Source organism: Balaenoptera physalus, assembly GCF_965194825.1.
Source record: "Balaenoptera physalus genome assembly, chromosome: 12".
In the NCBI taxonomy this organism is placed as follows: domain Eukaryota; kingdom Metazoa; phylum Chordata; class Mammalia; order Artiodactyla; family Balaenopteridae; genus Balaenoptera; species Balaenoptera physalus.
The window spans coordinates 13,237,715-13,263,510 of NC_138897.1; the positions used below are offsets into that span (position 1 = coordinate 13,237,715).

Consider the following 25,796-nt stretch of genomic DNA (forward strand, 5'->3'; position numbering starts at 1 on the left):
TCGGAGCTTTTCTTATGAAATGTCTTGACTTCTGAGTTTCTTTTTCCTGCTACGTTGAGCCCCGAATATGTTTGTTTTCTTTCTAATTTTGGCTTTTGAAAAAAAGAAAAAAGAATGTTTGGTAGAGTGTAAAAGTGTTCTCATATCCAGATTGGAAACTCCCCGGTCACCCTGAACCCAGGCAGGTGTCTCTTTGTCTCTCTGTCAATAAACAGTGCGTACTTGGCCTGGACAGCCTCCGATGGCCATGGTGGGCCCGGGCCCGTCTCGGTATTCAAGGAGGGCCAAGCCGCCCTGAGTCAGAAGCCGGACCTGCCTCTTGCTCTTCTTTTTTTTCTGTCTTCTGATAGAGACCACATAGTGTTCTCTTCACGGTATTTTGATGACATGTGACGTATAAGCCCAGGTGTGACGTTTACGCCGTGCATGGCCTTACAATTATAATAAGTGAGAGAAGATAAAGCCAGCTGGAGTTCAAGGTTAAAGCCAAAAGCAGCTGATACTAATTTTCACTGAAAACAGGGTCACAAAGCCGGGCATAGGTGCCCCTCTGGGGGACTCTCTTCCGTTGTCACTTGCGTTATTTTATAGACCAACCCCAGGCACAGGGTTTCCAAGAGAGAAGCCACCTCTCGAGGTACAGACGTACTGGTGACACACACTCTGAGGACCTCCCTTCCCTGGGGCCACCCTCCACCTCATGAGGTGTCTGGTCCTGGCTTCCATGCTGGCTGACATTTCACTTCTCTGGGACTCAAGTTTCCTTGCTTAAAAAATAAAGGGACTTGGCCCCTTTTCCTTCATCTTCTTGCATTCTGGTTTTTCCAGATAGATAGAGGACGCCAACCCCTGGTTGAGTACTTAGTTCCTCAGGAAAAAAAACTGTCCGACCCACAATTAACGTAATTGTTTATTTGTGTGAAGGCTTTCTTATTTAGCTCCCGGACTCGCCGTCTGCATGTGCTGGAGGGTGGCCCCGGGCTTGGGCTCACATGAGTCGCTGCTGTGTCTTTTTCTCACAGAGCAGCCAGCTCAGAGGAGAGAAAATGGAGAAGATGGAGGGCAGAGTCTCCACTGGTTTACTCCTCCAGCCCGGAGGGAGCTGCCTCTGGGCAAACGCTTTGACCCGCATCTCTGGTCACCCAAGAAATCGGGAGACCAGCCCTCTGGGTGCAGAGCCCCTTGGGGTTATGAAGTCCACTGATTTGCAGGTCCTGAGCAGAGCAGGAGAGGGGCCCCCCAGATCAGGACTTGGGAAGGGATTCCCTGGCCTCGTTTCTGTTTCTGAGTGGCAGGTGGACGGGTGGGCGGGCACGTAGCATCCTTGCAGCACTCAGGTCAGGGCGAGGTGCACAGCTCCTGGCGTCTGGGTACAACCTCCCAATGCTCTGAGGCAGGGCTTCGCGAGACGGGGCACGGTGGCAAGGTCTGGAGACGTTTCTGTTGTCCCAACTAGGCAGGGGTTTCCACTGGAATCTAGTGGGTGGAGGCCAGGGGTTCTACTGAACATCCTACAATGCCTCTCCCAACAAGGACGTATCTGGGATGGTCTAAGTCCCGAAGCCTAGTCATATTCTATAAATTGAAAACACTGGGCTGAGGTGAATGGGAAAAGTCATTTGCAGTTTTCCCCGCAAGGGACAATCCCTCTCTGCTGCCGGAGGGGGCTTGGTGTTAACTCTTGCTTCCTTCACCTCTTTGTGCCCCCCCCACCCCGCCCCTGTCTTCTACCCCCTCAGCGTTTCTTTTTTTTTTTTCCCCTCAACAAACTTCATGAATATTAACTGAGGCATTCAGGGCCAAAAGGGCTTCTGGTCTTACTTGGGGAATACCCTCAGGCAAGACAAGCAGTGAGACCCGGAGGCCCAAGAATGCTAAACGCACCTTCCTCGGTCACACCAGTGGGCCACACCAGGGTCCCCGGAGACCCAGGTGATGAACCTCCGACCTGCAAAGAGAAAATGGGGAGCGGGGAGCGAGGGCAGAAGAGAGAGGCTATGCCAAGCACTCCAGGGACAAAGGAGGAGAGGGCCCCAGTGGACCCTGGCAGGCCCTGCTCTCTTCCCCACTTCCACGGCCTGCCCCCCTTTCTTCCCTCCCCTCTCACCGGCTTGCCCTCCTCTCTCTGCCTCTCAGCCACCATCCTCCCCTTCCCTCTCCACACCAACAGGGGGCAGCAGACAGCAGCAGACAGAGCCCACAAGCCACAGACCCGGTCTCCGAACCAGCCCCTCACCTAGACTCCAGGGCGCCCTGAGGCTTCCATCCCAGCAGGTTGGGTCTCTGAGACCCTCCTCTTCCACCGGCGTCTCTCCTCACCCTCAACCCCCCGAGACGTCCCTCCCCACTCCGTGCATCGCACAGCCCACGCCAGCCTGGCTAGGGGCTGTTGTCGGCTTCATGACACGTCTGATAGTATCGACTCGCAGTATGGTTTCTCAGCCTTTCCAGCGGGGATACTGTGCCTCTTCAAGTTGAGCATCCGCCCCTTGAGGCAGGAGCTACGCTCTGCCCCCGCTGTTTCCCCACAGACCTCAGGGTCTGTGCTCAGTTCTGTTGATGCATGGAGAGGGCGCTGACGTCTGCTTCCTGCCCACGGCGCCCCCTCCGAGGGACCCTTGGCGAACGTTATGTCACAGCATTCTCACCCCACCCCTTGCAGCCAATGCTGCCATCCCCCTCATTTTTTATAGATGAATAAACTGAGGCTCAAAGGGATTAGACATCTCAGCCAAGGTCTTAAAGCTATGAAATCCATCTCAAGACTCTAGACTCTACCGCACACTACGCTGCTTTCAACTCCAAACGGTCCTGAGACTCTTACAATGTGTCATGAGTCCATCTTCCTTGGGCATGGCACAATCTTTTTGGATTGTGTTGTTTAAATCATTTTGATTTCAATTTATTTACTTATTCACCCCACAAATGCTTACTCAGCTTTTACCCGCAGTGCCAGGCACCGTTAGAACCTGGAAGACAAAGATGAAGATGACACAGGCCCTGCCATTGAGGAGAGGAAGCAGACGCGTAGTGGAGAGCTCAAGAGCGAGCAGAGATGGGCAGAGTAAGAAATGGGTGTGGTGCGGAGGTGATGGGGCTTGGTCAAGAAAGGCTTCACAGAAGAGGTGGTGTTTGAGCAGAGTCTTGAGAGGCACCAGGATGTGGTGTGAGCCGGGGTCAGCTGGAGGTGTGAGGTTTCAGGCTGATGCTGCCAGTAGCACAGGGAGTTGAAGGCAGGAGGTGGGCATGGGGAGGGGTGGGTCTGGAGGCATAGGTCAGAGCCAGTTCACCCTGTGGCCAGTGGGAAAGCGCTCGGGGCATTGGAATGAGAGAGAAGGACGCAACTGCTCTGTTGTTTAAGAGGAAGCCCCTGGGAGCAGTGCCAAGGGCAGGCTGGAGGGACAAGGGGAGGTAGGGAGATCAGCAGCGATGCAGAGGGGCAGAGGGATCTGGCAGCGGTGAGACTAGAAAGAGGAGACATCCATACGGCAGAGATGGCAGTGATGGCGCATGGGTGGGGAGGGAAGAGGGAGAAGTTGAGGGTCACGTCTGGGTTTCCAGCTGGGTTGTAGGTTATCAGGGGAGCTGATTGGGCTTTTAGAGAGATTTGGGGAAAGCTGAATGAGCTCCCTTTGGGGTGCGTTGAGTTTGAAGTACCTGAGTTACATGTGGATATATTTGATTCTAAATTAGGGTTGAAGGCTCATTAAGAGATTTGGGAACCAACAGCCTAAAAGCCCCTTAGCAAGGTTGTAGCTGAAGTCAGGAAGGGTGTGAGGTCTCTACTCCTTGGGGAGGTAGGTAGCCATTTCCATAAACATGTGTGGAATAGTATTGCATTATCTTTGTCCATAAACTAAACTTTGTCCCTAAACTCCAATAGCCCAGAGTTGGGAGGTTCAGGTATGTGATGAATAAGTGATTTTCATCCTTTCTGTGCACTGTTAAAGAGTTCATGAATATCTCCAGCATCTGCATTCAGGCTTCCCCTTTCCAGGGCCATACCTGACTTTTAAATATTACTGTCTTATAGAAGGTTCTTCTCCCCTTGACTGTGTCAGCTGTCCATCTCCCTCTGGACCTGCCATTGGCTTTTTGAAGTAGCCGGCTCTCATAGAATATTCCAGAGGGGGACCTCATGGCTTAGTACAAGGTCAGAGGTTCTTTCTCTTGGGTTGGAAATCCCTTCCTGATGAGGACAGGCTCGCCCTTCTGCACCGAGGTCGTGAAGGAGTAGCTTCCGCTGCCTCCGGAACTCCTCCAGGCTTGCATCTGGTAGCTCAAAAGTATTGAGTCTGGTTGGAGTTGTTTTTTCAAGAACTTTCCTTGACTAATGATGTAAGTAAGTAAGATCCTCAAATCAAAAACTACAAATCCTGCAAAAAGAACTTTACCAGCTTCAAGTTTTTCACACCGCTATTTTCACATTTGCATTTCCTTTCACCTCCCAGAAAGGGAAGGGAAATTGAGATCTCTGACAGTTAAATGGAAAGATGAGTGAAAGGGAATCACAATGACTGATGCCAGTCCCTGCGCTGAACGCTTCACGGAAGTCATTTATTCTAATGACAACTCTAGAACTATTTTCTGTATTTTATGAACTAAGACATGGAGGCTCAGAGACATTGAAGACCTCATCTACTGACTTAGATTTAAGCATTCCAGGGAAAGAAAGGAGAACAACGAACTCATCCAACTCATTGACATAGCTGGGAATGTGCATAGTTGAGGTTCCAACCCAGTTCTGTCTTTTTTTTTTTTTTTTTTTGGCTGCGTTGGATCTTTGTTGCTGTGCGCGGGCTTTCTCTAGTTGCGGCGAGCGGGGGCTACTCTTTGTTGCGGTGTGCAGGCTTCTCATTACGGTGGCTTCACTTGTTATGAAGCATGGGCTCTAGGCAGGCGGGCTTCAGTAGTTGTGGCACACAGGCTCAGTAGTTGTGGCTCGCGGGCTCTAGAGCGCAGGCTCAGTAGTTGTGGCGCATGGCTTAGTTGCTCCGCGGCATGTGGGATCTTCCCGGACCAGGGCTCGAACCCGTGTCCCCTGCATTGGCAGGCGGATTCTTAACCACTGCGCCACCAGGGAAGCCCCAACCCAGTTCTGTCTTATTCTAATGTTTGTGCTCCATCCTGTCCCTCAAGCTGCCTCCTGAAGGGGTGGAAGTGGAGTGGCAGAATCAGGGGCCAAGGGAAATCGTTTTTCAGGTGACGGAGAGTAGCAGGCAGTGGATCTTCATGCGAGCAAATTGGATGCCAGTTCTGAGCTGAGGCTATATGGGTATGCTAGCCTCCTGTATCCACTGCTGAAGGAGCCATGGTCAGATACATAGGTAGAAAATACCAAAATTGAAGACATGATGAGGCATTACCACCTGACTATCCACCATCCTGATGCAATGGGTATCTTACAGTTTCACCAAACCCACATGATTATATCTTCCAATAAGAAAGTAGGTGCTGACAGTAGGCACGTGAGTTGTTATTATCTTTTTGCCTCCCAGGAACACTTTTTGCACTTCATTATTTAACAGTAAGAACATTTAAGAGTAGTGCTTTGTAGATAAGTTGCTCGGTTAGGTTGACAAAAGCTGATACACAAATGCTAGGAGATTAAAGAAGAGATTCGGTCGTCATAATCCCTTCTGCCTTCACGTGACTTGACGGTAAAATCTCAGGCTTTTGGACTAATTTTGGGGAAGGTTTTGACAAATTAATGACAAAATCTATAATTTTAGAATTTCTTGAAAGAGGTATGTTTTTAAATTTTCAAATACCTAAAACTGGGCACACAAAGTGTTGCCAAGTGGCAGCTCTGTTTAGCAAATAGTGACCACATCAAAACAGCAGGCTCAGTTTGGTGTGCTCTGTTTCTGCACCCATGGCAGTTACATCGCTTTGGTGTCAAATGCATGTTTTTAAAAATCTTGAACACTGTTTTCTCTTAGTTAGATAAACAAAGTCCTTGATGGCTATTTATAACTATTCGTTACTGAGTCTCCCCTAAGCTCTACAAAGCAGTTAGAACATGAAGGGGATGTTTTGCAGGTTGGCTGTGGAGTAAAGACCATCTGTTTTGATCAGTCTACCTCCCACCCAAGCCCCTACTTGAAGTTCTGAATTCATGTTTCTCAGATTGTTGTCCGAAGCTGTGCGGCCAGCTGCTGTAGGTGACATCCGCAGGGAGCAGCTACTGAGCCCCCTCTTTTCTGTGTAGGAGCCTGGCCTTGAGAATTCACTGATGGGCCCATTTCACTCTGTTTTCTAGCTCGTTCATCCAAGGGCTCAAGGCACCACTGAAAACCTTCATATCACAGAGAGCCAGTGTTTGAGGGGTATTTGGTTTCAACTTGCTTGTGTGTGAACATTTATATTTATAATCATGCTAATCTCTAAGGCACTCAAATCACATTAAAAGCTTTAGCTAAGGCTGCCAAGGAAATGAGCACGTATCCACATGGCTGGGAAGGATGAGACATTGGGTTGGGCCTACAGAAATGGAATAGGCTCCGACGTTCATTTCAGTGATCTTTTCCATGAGATTTTGTTTGGAAAGCCCTGCAGCCAGGCGTTCCTCATGTACATGTGTCCCCTCCCCCTCCAGCTTGTGCTGTCACTCTCACCCTGGCCCCTCACTCACTACCGGCCACCTTGCCTGCATGAACTGTGCACCCCGTTCCATCTTTCTAGGAACCCTGCTCAAGGCCCATGTGTCTGTGCCATCCCCTCTGCCACCTAGGGCCTTGCTTCTTGTGTCACTCCCTCTTGGCTTCCCACATAAACTTGACTCCAACTAGAGCGAGAGGACGGGCGATTGTCTCCTGAGGTCACCCCAGAATTGAGGTCGTGCTAGTCACAGAACTGATGCCCAGGAAATAACGCAGGACAGACGGCTAGTCTGGCAGGGGGTGGCTCGGTGTGGTGGGCGGCGGATGAGCCACGGGGGGAAGTAGCTTAGGGTCACGACAGACACCGTCGGTGTGGGGAAGGGAATTTTGGTGGAAAGTCTGAACAGGTTAATTTGACCCATCTCTTAGGCTAATTTATAGAAAAAGCACAAGAAGGGGGAAAATTCCCTTTGAGCAATGAGAGAGGTGAAAGCGAAGCAGGGAATGTCCCTTATTGCATTACAGAAGAGGAAACCCAGATGACTTCTCAAGTAGTTTATTGAAGCTACCATGAGAGCTCGGTGTAGTCAGGATGAAAGAGGCCCGTTTGCCTTCTCGGTGGACATACGGCTTAGGACTCTTTGAAGAGTGTTGCCCGTCAAATTGGAAGAATATGACAGGAGTCGCCCAGTGGAGGTTGGAGAATTCATCTCCATTCTCGCAATCTGGATAACTCCTTCCTAAGCAGTAAATGTTATGCCAGATTCCAACATTCCTAGAACGTTTACTGCCAGAAGTTCTCCAAAACGTTGTTCACTAAGCTTCAGCGTTTTTAGGACTCCCCATCTAAATCTACCTCTTTATCCCTACATGGAGACTGTTGGTGTATTAGCCTAGAACAGCTCACTAGAAGGCTGAGCAGAGTCTGGTTCTAGAATTTGTGCGAGGCTCTGGGAGTTCAGGAAAGGCTTGGTAATGATAGTTTCACAGCATAGGGAGACTATGCCTTGAGAGAAGATAGATGGGAGCAAAGACAAACGCTAAGAGAAAGTGGGAGGATAGCAAATTAAGAGGGATAAAGGAAGAAAAAAAAAGAGTAGATATACATAGCAATAAAAGAAGAAAAATCATTACAATGTGCAATGGACAGAAAAGTGACTTTTCTGTTTTTCTTTGGGCCCTCCTAGACCACCACTATTGCTAGAAGGTGAGAGCAGAGGGCTTTCTGTGGAATCCACTCTTGAAAAGGAGAAAACCCTTAGGAATCTTTCTTCCAGATCTCCATGTCTTCCATTTTCAGGCTGACTCAAGCAAAGTGGGGAAAAATCACATCTGGACAAAGGAAACTTATTTCCTCAAATCTAAAAGACTTATGTCAAGAGAACGCTTACTGTAGAGAGCCATAGCGTTAAACACTGAATTTGATTCCAACCAGTAATTAGATAAAGGGTTAGAAATCAATATTTTGTGTGCCATCTCCTTCCTTCCTCACTGCTAACCCTCGGCCAGGCCACTATAATAACAGTGTTATTTTTCATGCCTGAAAGGAAAAATCAGAGACTCCATCAAGAAAAGTCTTTTAAAGGAAGGCTGTGTTATTGCAATATTATTTGGACTCTCCCTCTGAAGATATGAATGATTCCAATTTCTCTTAATATGGGTTGAGGGTGGTGAATTAAATCTCGCTGGGTTAGAGAAGCAACTTAGAAACAAGTCAAAGGCCCCTAATGTCAGCCAACATTTATGTTATAAATGAGCTTCATTTTTTTTCCTCATAATTTTTACTTTTTTGAAGAGACAGAGCTGTTATAAATAAGCAAGTCATGGCTGTATTCAACTTATGACATCTTGGCTCTTTGCAAGCACGTTTAGCTGGGAGTCATAACTTCGTTCAGGGAGGCCGTGTGAGAGAGTGGAAGGGCAAGATGCTTTCTGTCAGGATTCTGGGTCTGAGTCCTGATTCCGCCATCAGTTAACTATGTGTCCTTGGAAAAGGTACCTATTCTTGGGGTCATCTGTAAAGTGAGGGTGACAAGAGTCATGACTTATCTATGGCTTGCTGGGAGGATCAAACCAGTTGATAGATATGGACGAATTTTATCAACTGCAGTGTGCCCCGTGAATATTCGTTTCCATTTTTTTTTAAATAAATTTATTTATTTTATTTTATTTATTTTTGGCTGAGTTGGGTCTTCGTTGCTGCGCACGGGCTTTCTCCAGTTGCGGCGATCAGGAGGCTACTGTTTGTTGTGGTGCATGGGCTTCCCATTGCAGTGGCTTCTCCTTGCAGAGCACGGGCTCTAGGCGCGTGGGCTTCAGCAGTTGTGGCACGTGGGCTTCAGTAGTTGTGGCTCGCGGGCTCTAGAGTGCAGGCTCAGTAGTTGCGGCACACGGGCTCAGTTGCTCCGCGTCGTGTGGAATCCCCCCGGACCAGGGCTCGAACCCGTGTCCCCTGCATTGGCAGGCGGATTCTTAACCACTGCGCCACCAGGAAAGCCCTCGTTTCCATTTTTAATAGGTACCGTTATATTAATGGGAAAGAGACAGTTATGGTTTCATCCTCAATATACATTTGCTCTTTATTTAATAACACTTTTTATGTCCTACTGTGTTTCAGCCAGCAAACCAGAGACCAGGAGGATTCCATTGCCACTTCCTAGAATCACATTGCAATGGTGTGAGGTTTACTCCTTATCCAGCGCCAAATGATAATTTTTGGCCTTTAAAAATAAAGAGAAAAGGCCAAGAGCCAGAAAGATTAAGGATTAAGTTAATTTTTAAAATAACAAATCTTTCTGTATATTCTCTTCTCCTTTATATGGTGCTGGTAATTTTTAAAATTAGATTTTCCTTTGGGCATTTCATACTAAAAATGATGAAGTTCCCTGTCCCTTATAATTGCATTTCTTTTGATTTTCTTTTATTATGACTTGCATATCACTGACACTTTTCCCCTGGAATGTTAAAAGTATACATCATCCGACTAAAAGGAAAAAATACTGTCTTAATAAAAATGGAAAAGACAGAGAAAGTGGAGATTCCTCTCTTTTGGTTCCAAGTAAGACAAAGCCTTCATTCCCTTATTCTTCATACATGCCAAGGTTGATGTCATGGAACCAAACCAGTTTTGAGTTATCTGAAATGAAAAAAAAAAAGCAGTTCAACAATCTTCTGGATTGAGAAACAAATTTTCTACAGCCTGATAACCCAAAAATGACTTGAAGGCATTTGCTCTGTAACTTCTTGGTTCGGGGGTGGAGGGTGGGAAGACATTCTGGGAAAGACTTAAGGAGGAGAATTTCAGTTCAAGGGATGCTCTGGGAGATCCAAGAAGTGCTGGAGGGGCCACAAAGGAATAACATGGTAATCTTGAGTACCATAGGGATCTATAATCCACGGAAAAGGGATGAAAAAAGCCCGTATGATTCCTTTGGTTGATGTATTAACATATCATTGAAAGTTACCACTAATGAATGTTATTTATGAGTGATAAGCAGGATACATCCAGGGAAGGTGTCTGTTAGTTTTTCACAAAATCATCTTCGCGTTATTGAAATACGGCTTTCATTCCATTTGAACTGTAGTCCTAAATCGCTGTTGCACGGAGTCCTAAGCAGGAATGGATAGTGGGAACTTTAGGAACCCTGCCCGGGAGTCTCATTTCTGGTGCCTTGAAGGTCTGGGTGCTTGTTTCTGTTGATGCCTAGAATAGCAGGCACATTCCTAGCTTCCCTGTTAGGGCTGTGGCTTCCGGTTTCTTCCACTGTGACCAGCTGTAGGATTCAGGCCTCCATTGCCCCCAGAATAGATGGAATGGCAACTCTGGGACTTGTAATAAGAACCAAAAAGGCCCTAGTGGACTGTTTCTCCCAGTCTCCCAATTATGTAACCCCTTTCCTCCCTGCTTTTGATGCACAAACACAAAACGGAGTCCCCGAATCTACAAGTTATGAACTTTAGGACCCAAAAGGGCCTTCAGAAGACAGGTGGGGGCTTTCTCTTCCTGTCACAAATGAGGCCCTTGAAACCTGGAGAGGTGACTCCCTTGGTGGCAAGGAGGAGGGCCTGAGCCTGGGGTAGCTGACACTCAGACCCCATAGCTTGCCCACTGTGTGGGTTGTCATGACAACAAGGATGGTGTGATGGGCTTCTGAGCCAAGGCACAGCTTTGCTCAGACTCTTGTCTTTGAAAGGGTGTGCTCCCTTGTCCAACATTAGAACTTGGAATTTCTTACTTTCTTACCAAAAGCCTTGTGGACTTGATGGCAGTGAAATTATATATTTTTTAACTGACATGATTCATGTAAAACATTATACTCATTGCAGGTGTACAGCAGTGATTATGTATATATTGCAAAATGAATACGTATATATTGCAACATGATCACCACGATGTCTATTAACAATTCATCCATCACCACACATAGTTATAACTTTTTTCTAGTGATGAGAACTTTTAAGATCTACTCTTTTAGCAACTTTCAAATATACTATACAGTATTATTAACTACAGTCACCATGCTGTACGTTACATCCCAGGACTTATGTTACATCTGGAAGTTTGTATAAAAGGTATTGTAGACATGATGGCAGTGACATTATAATTTTTAACATTTAAAATGACCCTTAAGGGCTTCCCTGGTGGCGCAGTGGTTAAGAATCCGCCTGCCAATGCAGGGGACACGGGTTCAAGCCCTGCTCCGGGAAGATCCCACAGGCCACGGAGCAGCTAAGCCCGTGCGCCACAACTACTGAGCCTGCACTCTAGAGCCCACGAGCCACAACTACTGAAGCCCGCGCGCCTAGAGCCTGTGCTCCGCAACAAGAGAAGCCACCCAATGAGAAGGCCGCTCACTGCAACGAAGAGTAGCCCCCGCTCGCCGCAACTAGAGAAAAGCCCGTGCACAGCACCAAAGACCCAAGGCAGCCAAAAATAAATAAATAAATCAATAAGTTTAAAAAATAATAATAATAAAATAAAATGACCCTTAATAAAATGACCTTTTCCAACTGATGTACCAAGTAGTAAAACTTACCTAATCGAATCTGTAAGTCATCAACCATGAACTTATGCCCGGGGGTCAGATATCCTTGAAAAACCCTCCAAGTGTGAATGGAATAACCTTAATATTTTTTTTGCCAGTTTTGGGGGTTGTTTTAATTGGTGAGGATTACCTCAAAAGACATTTAAGTGATGTTTCAGGTTCAAACGGAAATGAAAAGCAGGTAAAACTGTAAGACAAGAATTCCAAGAATTCGACAGAAGTGAAAACTCACAAAGAAAATATGCAATTAGATGTTTTTCATTCTGCCCGTTTATCCTACTCAAATCCCTCTCCAGTTGCCCCACCACTACCCCAGGCATTTAACCCTGCAGGGGTTAACAGATTCCAGCTAGGATCTCAGGCCCGGCCTCCTATCCAGCTGCCACGGTCGGAGGGCAACAGAGATGCCTCGCCTGACCCTGCACCATCTCCTGCAAGCTTCAGGCCCATTGGTGCCCACGACCAGGGTCGTTCCACCAGGTCACTCCATGGGAGGTCCCCATGCAGCCCTTCCCGTGGCTGCAGAGACCTCACCAAATAGCCCACGTGCAGCCCTCTACACATCCGAGAGGGTGGGGACTCACCGTCTCCCAGGAAACTCGGAGCAGGCGTGTCCCAGAGAAGGGCAGACGAAGGGAGACCAGGAACCAAAACACTGGAACTAAGAAATGAACCTCAGCCGATAAAACGCAAGACAAGGAGAGAACAGCAAAGCCACACAAAAGACCAAGGCAAAGAAGAAAAACAGAAAGGGGACTGTGGGGGAAAGGGCTCTGGGACGGAAGGGGGGTGTCCTGCCTGGGTTGGTGGAGTCAGGCAGCCAGGCGGTGAGGCTCCGAGGACGAGCTCAGGCCCAGCGTCTCTAGCGCCCGTCCCTCGCGCCCCGCTGGTGGGAAGTCAGGTCCTGCGTGCTCAGGGGGGCTGAGCTCAGAGCCACCGCGTATACAAGCAACTCTTCCTCCACTTGCCCATCTTTAGCTTGGTGTGTTAGAGGCCTTGCCCTGAACATATGCTCTCTCAGCCGCAACTCCTGAAACGTTTAAAAAAAAAAAAAAAAAAAGCCATTCTAAGTTTGGCCTGACTGTGGTGATCACAAACTCACCTCTCAAACTTCCAGCTTTCCAGAAACAAACCGAACATGAAAGGATTAAATACCCAGCAAGCAGGTGGGTTTTGTAAAAAGCTCTGTGGGGAGGTTCCTAGGGATTTAAAGGCCTCTGGCTTTGTTGAGTTCTGAACAATGTCCAAGTTGAAGTCAGCAGAGAAAACTGTTAGCGGTCATGAGATGGAGTGGGTGATGCCTGGATCACACAGGCGCTCTCGGGCTGGGCCTGGACCGCACGGCTGGCTCTCCTTGCCTCTCTCTCTGCCCGAGACCGGGGTCAGGGGGGCGCTGCTGGGGACACTTTGATTCGGCAGGAGCCCTTGAGCAGAGCCCTTGGAAGGGTCGAAATCCACTCCCCACCGTGGAGGCTCTGGAGTCTCCTATCTTAACATCCTAAATAGGCTTCTGGCTGGATTTGTTTTTGTGACGCAAGGAAACATTCTCCTTCACCTTCCAGATGTCCCGGCGAAGCAGCCCCATACGTAGGAGGGCTTTTCGCGAGCACTGTGGGAGGAGTTTCTCCTTTGGGGTTCACGTCTCTGTCTACATGTCATTTTTAAATACTCTTGAGGTGACACGTGCAGGAGCAGCCACAGGGCCAAACCACACAGTGAGGGATTCCAGAAAGCCGCACACGCTCCTGGGGGATCCAGACTGCAGAGCAGCTGGGCTGGTGGGGGGCTTGGGACCTGCATGTGCTCCTTGATCACGGGGGCTTCTTCCCTCCACTCGGCCGCACCTGCACACACAAGCCTACCCGCCACGGTGTGGCCCCGACCCCGACCTGAATCCCTCGCCCTGAAACACCAGCACCTCTTTCCTCCCCTTATGCAAGTCCTTCAGGCTGGGCTCCTGTCTAACTTTGTCCCCTCCAGCCCATCTTAAAGACTGTTGACGGGTTTATCGAGCCTTCCCTGTCACCCTTCAGGACTGTTTAACCTGTCTTACTGCTTGTCTCCTCAAAGCCTGGATCTCCTACTTCTGTCTCCAACAGGAGAAGGAAAGTGAGTTGAAAAAGCTCATAACCAGGAGTTGCACAGTTCAAACTGCAGCTGTGTGACCTTGGGCAAGTCGTGTAACCTCTCTGACCCCAGTCTCTTCTGTGTAATATCGTTTATGAGACCGCCTCATGGGGGTGGGCACACAGGTAGTTCTCGCTCCTCATCCCGGAAGTAGACACTAAAGAAGTACTTGGATAAGTGGTTTGACTGTGGACGGATTGCTTGCTTCAGATGTGTCTGGAGAGATCAAAGTGAGAGGAACCAGGGCCGTACTTGTGAAAAAGCCCCATGTGGTGCCACCAAGAGCCTTCCAAAGTGAGTGAGTGTGTGCCGAATTTATTGTGAAAAGCATGTTGCACGTGGATCCATGGTTCATGCACTTGGCCAAGGGGTTCCCTCGGTGGAAATAACAATTTGTTAGAACTAAAGTCCCACCTGAAGGCTTCGCCAGCCCAAACTTGAACTTCTCCTTATGACCTTAGGGGTGAGCAGTGTTTCCAGTGGGACACTGCCATCTCTGAGTCATCCCACTGGGAGAGTGTTTGCTGAGTCCTTGATTTGAGGTTGGAGGAATTGGGTTGGAGGAATGCATTGTCATACAGACGCCGCGGTCCCCCGCATTCTCCCTGGGCGCCGAGCGCAGTGCTGGGCACGGAGCAGGTGCCGGCTGCATGCCTGCATCGTGGAGATCGGCTGCAGCTGCCCCGCTCCAAGGCATCAGTGACAGGAGGAGCTGTGAGGCCTGGCACGTGAACGGGGCACTGGCCGCCAACCTGCCGGGGCCACCTGGGGGTCCTGGGCTGGCCCCTCGCCAAGGAGGAGCCCATCCTAGGTCCAGCCAGCAGATGCCCAAGCGTCTCTGCGGGTGGGTCCCATGGGCTCCGCGCGGCCAGCTGCACGTGTGTCTGAGCACGTGGCGGAGTGCCAGTGGCCTGGGAAGTGGAGCCCCAGGGGCGTGGCCTCCCCCTCTCAGTGCCCACTGCCAACGACACTGCAGGCCTGTTCAGGGCGCACACGTCATGTTGCTACCTTGCTGGTTTCCACAGCAGGCTTGCTTCACGGCGAGGGGCGTCCTTGTGTGGAGTCAGCAGTCCCCTGGAGGCTGTGCTGAGGGAAGACCCAGGGTTGCTGTCAGGATCTCTGTCTCTCTCTGTCTCTCCCTGTGAGTCTCTCTGTGTCTGTCTCTGTCTCTCTGTCTCCATCTCCCTCTCTCTGTAACTCTGTCTCTGTCTTGCGGTCTCTGTGACTATCTCTGTGTGTGTCTCTATCTCTGTCTCTGTCTTTCTCTGTCTCTCTGTGTATATGTCAGTCTCCTTCTCGCTCTGTCTCTGTGTGTCTGTCTCTGTCTCCCTCTTTCTCTGTTTCTGTCTCTCTCTTCTCTTTCTCTGTTTGTCTCCCCTCTCTGTCTCTCCCTATAAGTGTCCCTCTCTCTCTGTTTGTATATAAGGCCCTGAATCGTTCTGGCAACAGAGAGCACACACTGTCAGATGTCCTTCACCGTGAGCATCTCTTTAGACGAGTGGCTGCACCAGCATATCTGGATCCCTGTTAATGAGCCTGAAACCAGAACCACAGCGCTGACCTTGCCCGGGTTTGTACATCTCAGCAATAACAGCTGCTGCCGCGAACGGAGGCCTTGCGTTTTCCTTGTGATGGGGAGGTCTGCTGTCCTCCCTGGACGCAGGAAGACTGTCTGATGCGGAAGGAAGAGGGCTGTCAAAGAGCCAGGCCGTGCACCTTGAAATGCGTCTGTTTTTATTCCCATTGAGTCTTTCCAGGTGAACTGAACTCAATCATAAACTACAAAGTGAAAGCAGATTTTTCGTAGCACACCCATATGGAGCCGACGGAGCAAGCTCACCGCCATGCCCACCCCTGTCCCCAGGCGTGGAGGGCAGGCTTGCTGTTCTCTTACTGAGAGGTGGACGGATCCGTGGTGTGCGGGAGAGGCTTCTCTCACGGGCTGCTTGGGGATCCCCTTGTCATTCTCACCATCACACAGTGACTCAACGGGGCTGCAGAGCTGGGGAGCGGGAACGAGGGTGCGGCTTATTATATCCCGAGGTGCTTCTCAGCACGATGCAAGCTAGCGTCCTGGGAGGTTTAAGCAGAGCTGGCGACTCACTTGCTGCAGACTGAGAACACCAGGACCAGCAGCATCGCGGGGCGTGGGCTGGGGGCAGATGGGGTCCTGGACAGATGTCTAAGCCTGTCATCAAGGCAACGGCCAGTGTGGTGTGGAGCTTCCAGAAAAGATGCCCGGGCTGATTTCTTAACCGGTCCTGAAAGCAAGTGTCAGAGCAGGCACGGCTGGAGGCTGGCGGAGCCCCGCTCAGGATGGCACCCTCCCAACTCACTCTGCTTTGCTCTTTTCACTCTGACACACCCCCTTCAGGTCTGAGGCCACTTTCAGCAAGTTCCTATTAGGAAATGCGGGTTCTTTGTACTCTGCGCCACCACCATCCTCAGTCAACACTTGCTGATTTAAACAAGTGAGGATCAGACATTCGGCCCTCGACTCTGGTCCTCCACGATTGATAAATGAAGGACCCTCTTTCACCCCCTGTCCCCCAGCAGCAGTGTCCTGATGACAGCATTTAGGCCAAGCTGCAGAACTCAGCAAGCATCTGCTTTCAGTTCCCATTTTTGGTGTATGAATTAACTCTCGCAGTGGCAGGGAGAGGGGGAGAGGGGTAGGCACCTTGGCCATGCCCTGCGTTCACAGACCACGTGGCAGGCACAGCCCAGACAGTGACCTCCGGGGAGCGCAGGTGCTAACCTGCCGCCAAGCGCACAGGGATGAATTCATGCTCACATACAGGTAGGCCTGGACACTGGCGAGGGGGCCACACCTGTGAGCAAGGGTTACAGAACAAGTGAACCCTTCTGTCCAATTCCGCGTGGCATAAAAATAGTTTAGTGCCCTTCTTCATGTAGTTGTAAAAAATATAATTTTTAAAGAATAGTTGATGTACCTTAAAATTCAGTTCAAAGTGGTTGACTTACTGGTTTTCGGTTTTTCTGTTCATAAGGTTGTACAATCATCACTGTTCCCTAATTCCAGAACTTTTTTATCACTCTGGAATAAAAAAGTCCTGTACACGTTAGCAGTCACTCTCCAGTCTTCTCTCTCCCCAGCCCCAGGCAACCACGAATCTACTCCTGTCACTATGGATTTGTCTATTTTGGACATTTCATAGAAATGGCATCATTACAATATGTGACCACTTATGCCTGGTTTCTTTCACTCAGCGTAATGTTTTCAAGGTTCGCCCATGTTGTAGGTTGTATCAATGCTTCATTCCTTTCTATGGCTGAATAGTATTCCATGGTAATGGATGGTACCACCCTTTGTTTATTTGTTCATTAGCTGATAGACATTTGGGTCATTTCCACTTTGGGCTATTATGAATAATGCTGATGTGAATATTTGTGTACAAATGTGAACATATATGTTTGTGTGAACATATATTTTCAGTTACCTTGGGCATATATCTAGGAGTGGAATTGCTGAGTCATGGGATAACTGGTCAACCCTTTGAGGAACCACCACCGTTTTCCACAGAGGCTGCACCGTTTTCTATTCCCACCAGCAACGTGCACAGTCTCCAGTTTCTCTTCCTCCTCGTCAACACTGGCCATTGTCCACTTTTTACTTTAAAGCCATGCTAGTGGGTGTGAAGTGATATCTCATTGTGGTTTTCATTTGCATTTCCCTAATGATGGATGAATGTCTTTTCTTGAGCTTATTGGCCATTTGTATATCTTCTTTGGTGAAATATCTATTCAAATCTTTGCCCATTCTTTAATTAGGCTACTTGTCTTTTTATTGTTGAGTTGTAATAATTACAACTTTTTTGCTCAATGTACTTTCATCCTAACAAAATATCATAAGGTGATATTTCCCCCCAAACAGTGAAAATAGCATAAGCCCAAAGCAAGAAGAGGTCAAGTGCCAGAAAAGGCAGGGCACTCTAGCCAAAAGAAGGTAGTGGAATGAGGAAGGTCAGGAAGAAAAATGAAGTAACTTTGTTTTAAAGCCAAAACACTGCAAGGCGGTTTCCTGTGGCCTCTGTGCCTGTGAGGTCCTGTGGAAGGCACCCTTCAAACGAGGACAGCAGACTTGGTCTCCCCCCTCCTCCCCAGAGCGCTGCAGGGTATACGCACCTACACACACAAAGTGCTTTGAACGTGTTCAGAGAACTCTCAAGCTCACCAAAGCTGCTGTGAATGCGTGAGAATATCAAGGAGCAATTCTTACAAGGCAGGCCTGTGTCTTATTTAGATTTAAGACTCCTCAGCACCTTATAAAAAAATGTTTGGTTCCCGAATGCATCAGCAAGTCAAAGATGAGATTTCGAGGTCTCGTATAGATACGGCTTTATTCTCATTTTGGTTTATTATCCGAACCTGATGAACCAAATGACCCAATCATTTAACATAGTTTTTAGCACATTTTGCTATAGATGCATTACTTTTCCCAATTCCACAGACATCTTTTGAAGCTCTGGACTGGTCTCGCCTCCTGGCAGGAGGGACCTAAGCCCACAGGTGGCCAGGTCCCCACTCCCTGCAGTATTTGCATGGCTAGTGCAGCCGGGAATCTGCCACTGTACTTCTCTCCAGATAGCAGTGTGCCCCAGCCCCAGGGCGATTAGACTAGCAGAGCCTCCCGAGACTCCTTCAGCAGGTGGACAGGGCCAGCGGCCTTTGACCTGGCCCTGTGGCTGCAGGGTCCCCAGAGCAACAGATGCCTTTGCAGATTAGTTTCAAACTGTGCCCTGCTCTAGAAGGGAAGGCACCCTTGGGGTTCTCATTTTTCTGCCCTCCCTCACTCCTGAGGGCCCCTGCCTGATTTGCATCCTCAGCTCAATTTGCATCACAAAATACACCCAAACTTCCCTGGACCCGCTGTGGTAGGCAGGCAAGTTGTGTTTTTTTGTTTTGTTTGGGTTTTTCATCTCCTGCCATTTCTCTAGCAGGTTTCTGGTTACACCCAGATGACACTTAGATTAGGTTTCATTTTATGTCCTTGGCCTATGATTCAACTAGCCCTTCCCACTGGGCCAGAGTCCCTCCAAGATCAAGCCCCGTTCACTGGAGGGGGCTCAGGGGGCAGCCCCTGCAGGCCTTGTGGAAGCATCACCCTGCTTCTCACGCTCACTGGGCACCTCGATCTGCAGGCCAGGCAGCTGCGCGTCCTTCAGTTATATGCTCTGGGGTTGTTGGGGGTTGTTTTCTCCTTCCTTTTCCCCCAAACCCGGAATCAATATTTTGGGAGTAAAGGGGATGGGGAGGAGGGAGGAAGAGCCCCAGGGGACAGAAGTTTGCAACCGCCCAAAGCAGCTCTGTTCTCCAGACGGAACCCTCCAGACTCATTCAGCACCAAGTGGCTGCAGAGGAAACCCTGCCGGGCCAATGATAAGGGGGAAATGGAGTCACTTCCTTACCAGCTGCTTTATTCAGGTAGAAACAGTCCTCACTTCCTCGCGTGTGCTGTGCTGGCCACCGCTCCCAGCGGCCTGGCCGCCTGCTTCCCCTTTTGATCTCAGCCACAGTGGGCGTCGGCGCATCACCGCCTCCGGGCTTTAGGGAGAGCCCTCCTCTCTGCTGTGTGTGCCCCCCTCTCTCCTGGGGCTTGTATGTCAGTTGGCTCTGGGCGTTGGAAAACCATAGATCGTGTTTACTGGGAATGAGTCTCAGACTCCTTAGTAGAATCCAAGACTAGTGACCACCGGCGGTCTTTTTTTAAAAAAATTTTATTTATTTATTTATGGCTGTGTTGGGTCTTCGTTTCTGTGCGAGGGCTTCCTCTAGCTGCGGCAAGCGGGGGCCACTCTTCATCGCGGTGCGCGGGCCTCTCACTATCGCGGCCTCTCTTGTTGCGGAGCACAGGCTCCAGACGCGCAGGCTCAGTAGTTGTGGCTCACGGGCTTAGTTGCTCCGCGGCATGTGGGATCCTCCCAGACCAGGGCTCGAACCCGTGTCCCCTGAATTAGCAGGCAGACTCTCAACCACTGCGCCACCAGGGAAGCCCCACTACCGGCAGTCTTTATGTTCCCATGAAGGTCCAGGATCAACTTGGGGCCGCTGATCATCTCCCCTGTCTTGTATAACGGGCACCAATGCTGCCTCTCTTGTCGTGCCCAGGATTATTTTTTTTCATCTCTAGGCAGCATTTTCAGTCTTCATAACGTAGCTGGAATCTCCCTGACAGAGGGGTAAATGGTCCAGTGAGTTTGGAAAATGCCCAACAGCTTATCCCCCCCTTGGAGACTCACAGGGCATACGTGTGGGATGATATTCAAAATAGTTAGCGACCGATATGGCACAGACACTGACCAGTGAGATCCAACGCTGACCATTATGAACCATCTGAACATCACTTCCTCACAGGAAGACACTAGAGGCTGCTGCTGCAGAAAAAGGCAGTGGATTTTGTTTAAGCCCATCATTTATTTGTCCTTTGAACATGCTCCTTTTAAAAAATATCGTCTCTTAAGATACATTTGGAAAACCTGTTCTCTAGTAAAAGAAATCAGTGTATTTCAGTTCCACAGACATTTGCTGAGTGCCGAATATGTGACAGACACATGCTCCAGGGATCCAAAGATAAATAAAACATGGTCCCTGCACCTCCAGGTGCTAATCGTTGAATGGGGGAAGACAGACATGTAAACAGGGACTAGCTGAGGATTATTCAGCTCAACCCAGGGGCTTGGAGAAAGTTGCCTGCAAAACACGATTGCACTGAATTCCTGAATGAACTAAAATGAACTTACATGTGACAGAGCTGAGCAGGAAACTAGGTTGGGGCAGAGCATCGGGAGCCTTGGATGTCATGTTAAAGAATTTGGAGTTAAGCATGGAAGTGACAGATTTGATTCTGAATAGATCACTCTGCCTGCAGTAGCGAGAGGAGATTGAAGGGTAGGGCATTAGACTAAAGGCAGAGAGATCAGATGGGAAATCCTAGCAGTAATCCTGGGGAGAGAAATAGTTAGGTGGTGAAATCAGTGGTACATATACTGTCCTGTGGAATCCCCTTGCCCTTACCACTTCAGAGCTCTCTAGCTTGACCTCCAACTACAGGAGATACAGCATCTGGATCTCTTGCCCCAAGGGCTTTCTCTGGCCTCTAGAGCCCACTTTACCTGTGCACCTGCTGGCCAAAAGTGCTGGGATATTGATACCTCCATAGGAGCAACCCTCAGCCAATGAATGGAAGGAGGTGGTGTATAAATATCCCAGCTCCCTAGCCGCTTACTGGAATAATGAAAGGTGCATGTTCTGCACTGACCCCCAGATTTCCCAGCAGGATTCAGTTCCAGTTGCCAGCAGCAGTAACTTGCTTGACAAGGTAACTCATGGCCACTTTTCCTTTTCTGTCTCACTTCCCCACTCTCCTGCTAGTGTTTCCTGGGATCACCTCCCACATAAACTGCTTACACTCCAGTCTTTTTCTTAGGGTCTGCTTCTGGGGGAACCCAACCTAAGACTGTGGGATTTACCTGTGAATGAATGGATGGGGGAGAAGAGGAAACATCTATCTAGGAGACTCTCAGGGTGTGGGTTTACTTGACAGCGTGGACACTGTAAAGGTGGGAAGAGAGGCCGGCTTGCTGGAGGGGCTTTGATGACTACAGTCTGGACAGGCTGTATTGTAACTTCTGGTGGGTCATCTAAGAAGATGATTGGAATAGGAATCTGACTGTCAGAGGAGCAAATGGGGCTGGATATAAAGGTTTCAGAAACATCATCATGGGGGGGTTGTTTAAGACCATGAGAGTGAAGATTAGCCGAAGAGAGAGAGACAGTCCAGGCTGCTCAGGGAGCATCAGGTACCCATCAGGGCAGACAGAAGAGGAGGTGCCCATGAAGAGATGGAGAAGAAATTCTCCAGGAGGCAAAGGTTTACAGTGATCTCAGCATCCAGTGTGTCAAAATGCTCAGTCAGGTATGATCTGAAAAGTATTCAGTGGATTTAGCCACATGGAGGGTATTGGTATTCTCGGGTGAGTGGTTTCAGAAGCGCAGTGGAGGACTTCCCTGGTGGCGCAGTGGTTAAGAATCGCCTGCCAATGCAGGGGACAAAGGTTCAAGTCCTGGTCCGGGAAGATCCCACATGCTGCAGAGCAACTAAGCCCGTGCGCCAGTTACTGAGCCTATGCTCTAGAGCCCGCGAGCCACAACTACTGAGCCCAGGTGCCACAACTACTGAAGCCCACGCACCTAGAGCCAGTGCTCTGCAAGAAGAGAAGCCACCGCACCGCAATGAAGAGTAGCCCCCGCTCGCCGCAGCTAGAGAAAGGTCACGCGCAGCAACGAAGACCCAACGCAGCTAAAAAAAAAAATCAATTAATTAATTAAAAAAAAAAAAGTTTCTCTCTTTAAAAAAAAAAGAAAAGCGCAGTGGAGGAAGTGGCCAGGCTGAGTGGATTAAAATGTGGTGGAAAAGCAGCTGATGAGAGTAGGTTAGCAGTTTGTCTTGGGGGGAAAGAAGAGAAAAGGTAATGTTTAGGGTGGAACCCAGCATTTGCGTGGACATTTTGAGGAAATCTGAATGTTTATATGCCAAGGAAATAAGAGACAGAAGGTGGATGAGGTTGACATCGTAGTTGGGAGCTGGGGCAATTGATGGAGGAAGGTTCCAGAAGCAACAGGAGACAGTGGAATAAGGGAGCGGGGTGTAAAGAACAGGGGAGGACAGATAGGGATGTGAGTTAGTCGGTGCTCCCAGACAGGAAACTGGGGTGATTCTCACCCAACGGCCCGATTTTCTCAGAGAAGAAAGAGGTGACATCAGCTGTTAAACAGTGAGGGGACACATGAGAACAGTGGTGGCAGTTTGGAATAGTCATGGAAAGGAGCAGAGCCAAGCTCTGACCCAGGGTAAGGGAGTGCTCAGTGCTTTCTAGAACTCACTGAGTCTGGAGACCATGAATTTAGAGCAGCCCCCATCTGCCTGGCCAGACGACTTTCTTCAGCAACGCTTGGAAGGCCAGAGGTGACTGGGGGGCAGGATGGGGTCAAGGTTGGATGGGAGGAGCAGGGTGAGGGAGGCAGGGAGGAGGGGCGCAGGGGGACAGAGCAAGTGCCTGCCAGGGTCCTCAGCCACCGAGCACAGGAGGCCGGGGATGCGAACGCAGCCTCTCGTCCTCCTCCGCCTCATAGCAGCGTATCAGCACACACTGTGAGTAATTTACTTTCCCAGTCTACACTTCATTTGCCTCATTTATATAAAGGGCGTTATCATTACTAGGTGTTACCACACCAGTGCAGGAGATCTGAACTTACTTGGAGGTAACTGCCCGCTCAGTTTTGAGTTACTATGGTTCGCCTTTTCCATTTTCTTTCTTTTTTATAAATTTATTTTATTTACTTGTTTTTGGCTGCGTTGGGTCTTCGTTGCTGTGCGCGGGCTTTTCTCTAGTTGCGGCGAGCGGGGGCTACTCTTCGTTGCAGTGCGTGGGCTTCTCATTGCGGTGGCTTCTCTTGTTGCGGTGCACGGGCTCTAGGCGCACGGGCTTCAGTAGTTGTGGCTCGCAGGCTCAGTAGTTGTGGCTCACGGGCTTAGTTGCTCCATGGCATGTGGGATATTCCCAAACCAGGGCTCGAACCCGTGTCCCCTGCATTGGCAGGCGGATTCTTAACCACTGCACCACCAGGGAAGTCCATCGTCTTTTCTGTTTTCTAACCCTTGCCCTCAGGCTGTCATGAGGGAGGTGATCCCCATGGAGACAAAATGATAAAGCCATGACAAATAGAAAATATGAAAGGCGTTTGATAGCAGTGTTCAGTTTCCTGTTAGCACCATCTGATTTTCTTTTTGTTCTGCCGACAGGACCTTCCGCTCTGTGCAGGGTAGAAAATGGCAGCACGCCTCGATTTAGTTTAGTTCAATGTGCACACAGAGGCATCCCCTCTCTGGATTGGAAGCTCTTTGTGGGCAGGATGACTTCCCCCCCTTAGGGTCTCCCATGATGATATAATGTATCCACACAAGTCAGCTCAAAGATTGTGGAATGTAGCTGAATTTCTGATTTGTCTACAGCCAACCAAGACCACATTAAGTTTCCCCACGGTGCAAGGAGCAGTGAGAGCCAGCATGGAGCCAGGGGCCTGGACTTACAGACGCTGGTTTCACTGTTACCTGTTTCACTCAGTGTTATGTTGGGAACATCTCTCCTTGCCAATAAATATAGGGTATAATTTTTAGTGACCGACCCATATTCCATTATCATATTTTCATATACTTTTGTTGTTTTCAGGTTTTATTAATTTTTTCAAGATGAATAACTAGAAGTAGAATTACTAACAAAACGACAATATTTTTAAAGCTTTTGCTACGCACTGCCAAATATGAAAGGTCTCTCCATTTACCTCTACCTGGGAGTCTATCAGTTGTGTAAGAGTATCTGGGGCTCCCACCCCCATCCCTACCCCATCCTTTTCAGGAGAACTCAGTATTCTTTTTCAGTTTCTGCCAATCTGATTCGTTTTTAAATCTCGTTTTATTTGGAATCAGGTTTAAACGAAACTTTTTGAAGGATTCTGAAGGGGAAAGGAAAATTTTGGAGGGTGGGCTGCCTTGAGGGACCTGTATGTGTATGTCTGTGTCGGGGAGGCGGGGAGGAGAGAGAAATGGAGGAAGAGGGGAAAGGAAGGAAGGGAGGGAGGGAGGAAGAGGGAGAAGGGGGTGAGAGTGGTCACAATGCAGGAGGGATGATACTTTTACCGCCTCCCCCCAACTTTCCCTGGCTTAGGAGTCTTGAGTCTGGTCTGTTCCCATCCGTCTGTCCCGCCCACATCTCCCTGGCTTACTTCCAACCCTGCAGCCAGGGTCCGGGGTTGGGATGTTGGCCGCCCTGCCCCACTGATGCCAGCCCTGGGTGGAACTCAGACTCAGACCATCTGTGGCCTCTGAATTTGTAGTTTGTGGGGAAGCTGTCTGCAAAAGAGCACGCAGAGCTGGGGCACTGCCTGCCTTCTCTATGATGTGAGAGGCCAACAGGAGAAAGGACCCTTCCCTGGGGACTTGCTGTGCCCATCCCTGAGGTCAGGCAGAGCCCTTGCCAGTCCTGACATGAGCAAGGGCTGCCGTGCCTTCTGAATATATAGGCTGGGATTTTGTCCGAATCACATGACAACGGCCCAGGTTTTCTTTTTCCCTCTTTGTTGCTTTTAATACATAAAATGAGCATGTGTTTATTTAAAACAGCTTTCAAACTTAAACAAATAATGACAGACTGTTCAAACAGACTTCGGAAATCACCCTAATCAGGATGTTTGAAAAAGCAAGAAGACGACTCTCCATGAAAGTAGCTTTTAGGATCTTCAGTCCTGAAACAACAGGGTCTGCTCTGCACTTTAGAATCACAGATGGGCAAACCGTAGGAGCCAGATTCCATCTCAGGGGGTTTAAAGAACGCCCCTCAGCCCTACAACCTGACTTAATAATTTATGAGGAAGTAGAGTTGGGTGTGTGTTATCACCAGAACACATGACGGGTACATTTGAATTCACAGTTTCTATAGAAATCACCAAGCATCTTCAGAACCAAAAGCTGACACCTTAGAGGGAGCTAGTAAATTGTTTCTGGAAATTAGCAGGCTCGGTAGACCATCTGGAGGGAAGGGCAGTTTTAGGAGGGATGTAGCAGGTTAGCAAGAGGACAGGCCAGAGAACAAGGTACTGTTTCCACTAGTTCACACTCTGGGCCACATTTACAAATGGCCTCAGTCACCTATGTTTATCTTCACAACAACCAATTTTATGGGTGAAATAAATGAAGCTCAGGGTTGGGTAATTTGTTCAAGGTCATAAGCAATAAAATGTCAAAGTTGGGATTTCACCCAGACCCTCTCCCCCGAGTTCAGAGCTAATTCCCAGATCCCTGGGGCTGCGTCATCGTCTCTGTGCTCATTCTTTGGGTTAAGAGATGCTTATTTAGCTCATTCCACTTTAGAAATGATTTTTTTCTTTATAGTGCACATCAGAAATGGGCCATGAGGTCCGTTAGAAGCTTAGTTATTAATGTGAG

General features: G+C 49.0%; 1 protein-coding gene and 1 long non-coding RNA gene across 4 annotated transcripts in view; one reads left to right on the top strand and one right to left on the bottom strand.

Annotated features, from left to right (window-relative positions):
- BCL2 (BCL2 apoptosis regulator) overlaps positions 1–25,796 on the top strand; it is a 184,665-nt gene that overhangs the window by 150,845 nt on the left and 8,024 nt on the right. Inside the window, exon 3 of one of the 3 annotated variants that reach the window (XM_082416939.1) lies at positions 15,201–19,497. The exons of the other annotated variants lie outside the window; for them this stretch is intronic. Coding sequence (XP_082273065.1) covers positions 15,201–15,305 — 105 coding nt within the window. The 3' untranslated portion in view covers positions 15,306–19,497. Of the gene's footprint in view, positions 1–15,200; positions 19,498–25,796 lie in introns of those variants that run through there. 3 annotated transcript variants of the gene reach the window in all.
- LOC309639571 overlaps positions 2,109–25,796 on the bottom strand; it is a 160,337-nt gene continuing 136,649 nt past the window's right edge. The window contains exon 4 of the long non-coding RNA XR_014251754.1: positions 2,109–9,738. This is a non-coding gene — a long non-coding RNA (uncharacterized lncRNA). The remainder of the gene's footprint in view (positions 9,739–25,796) is intronic.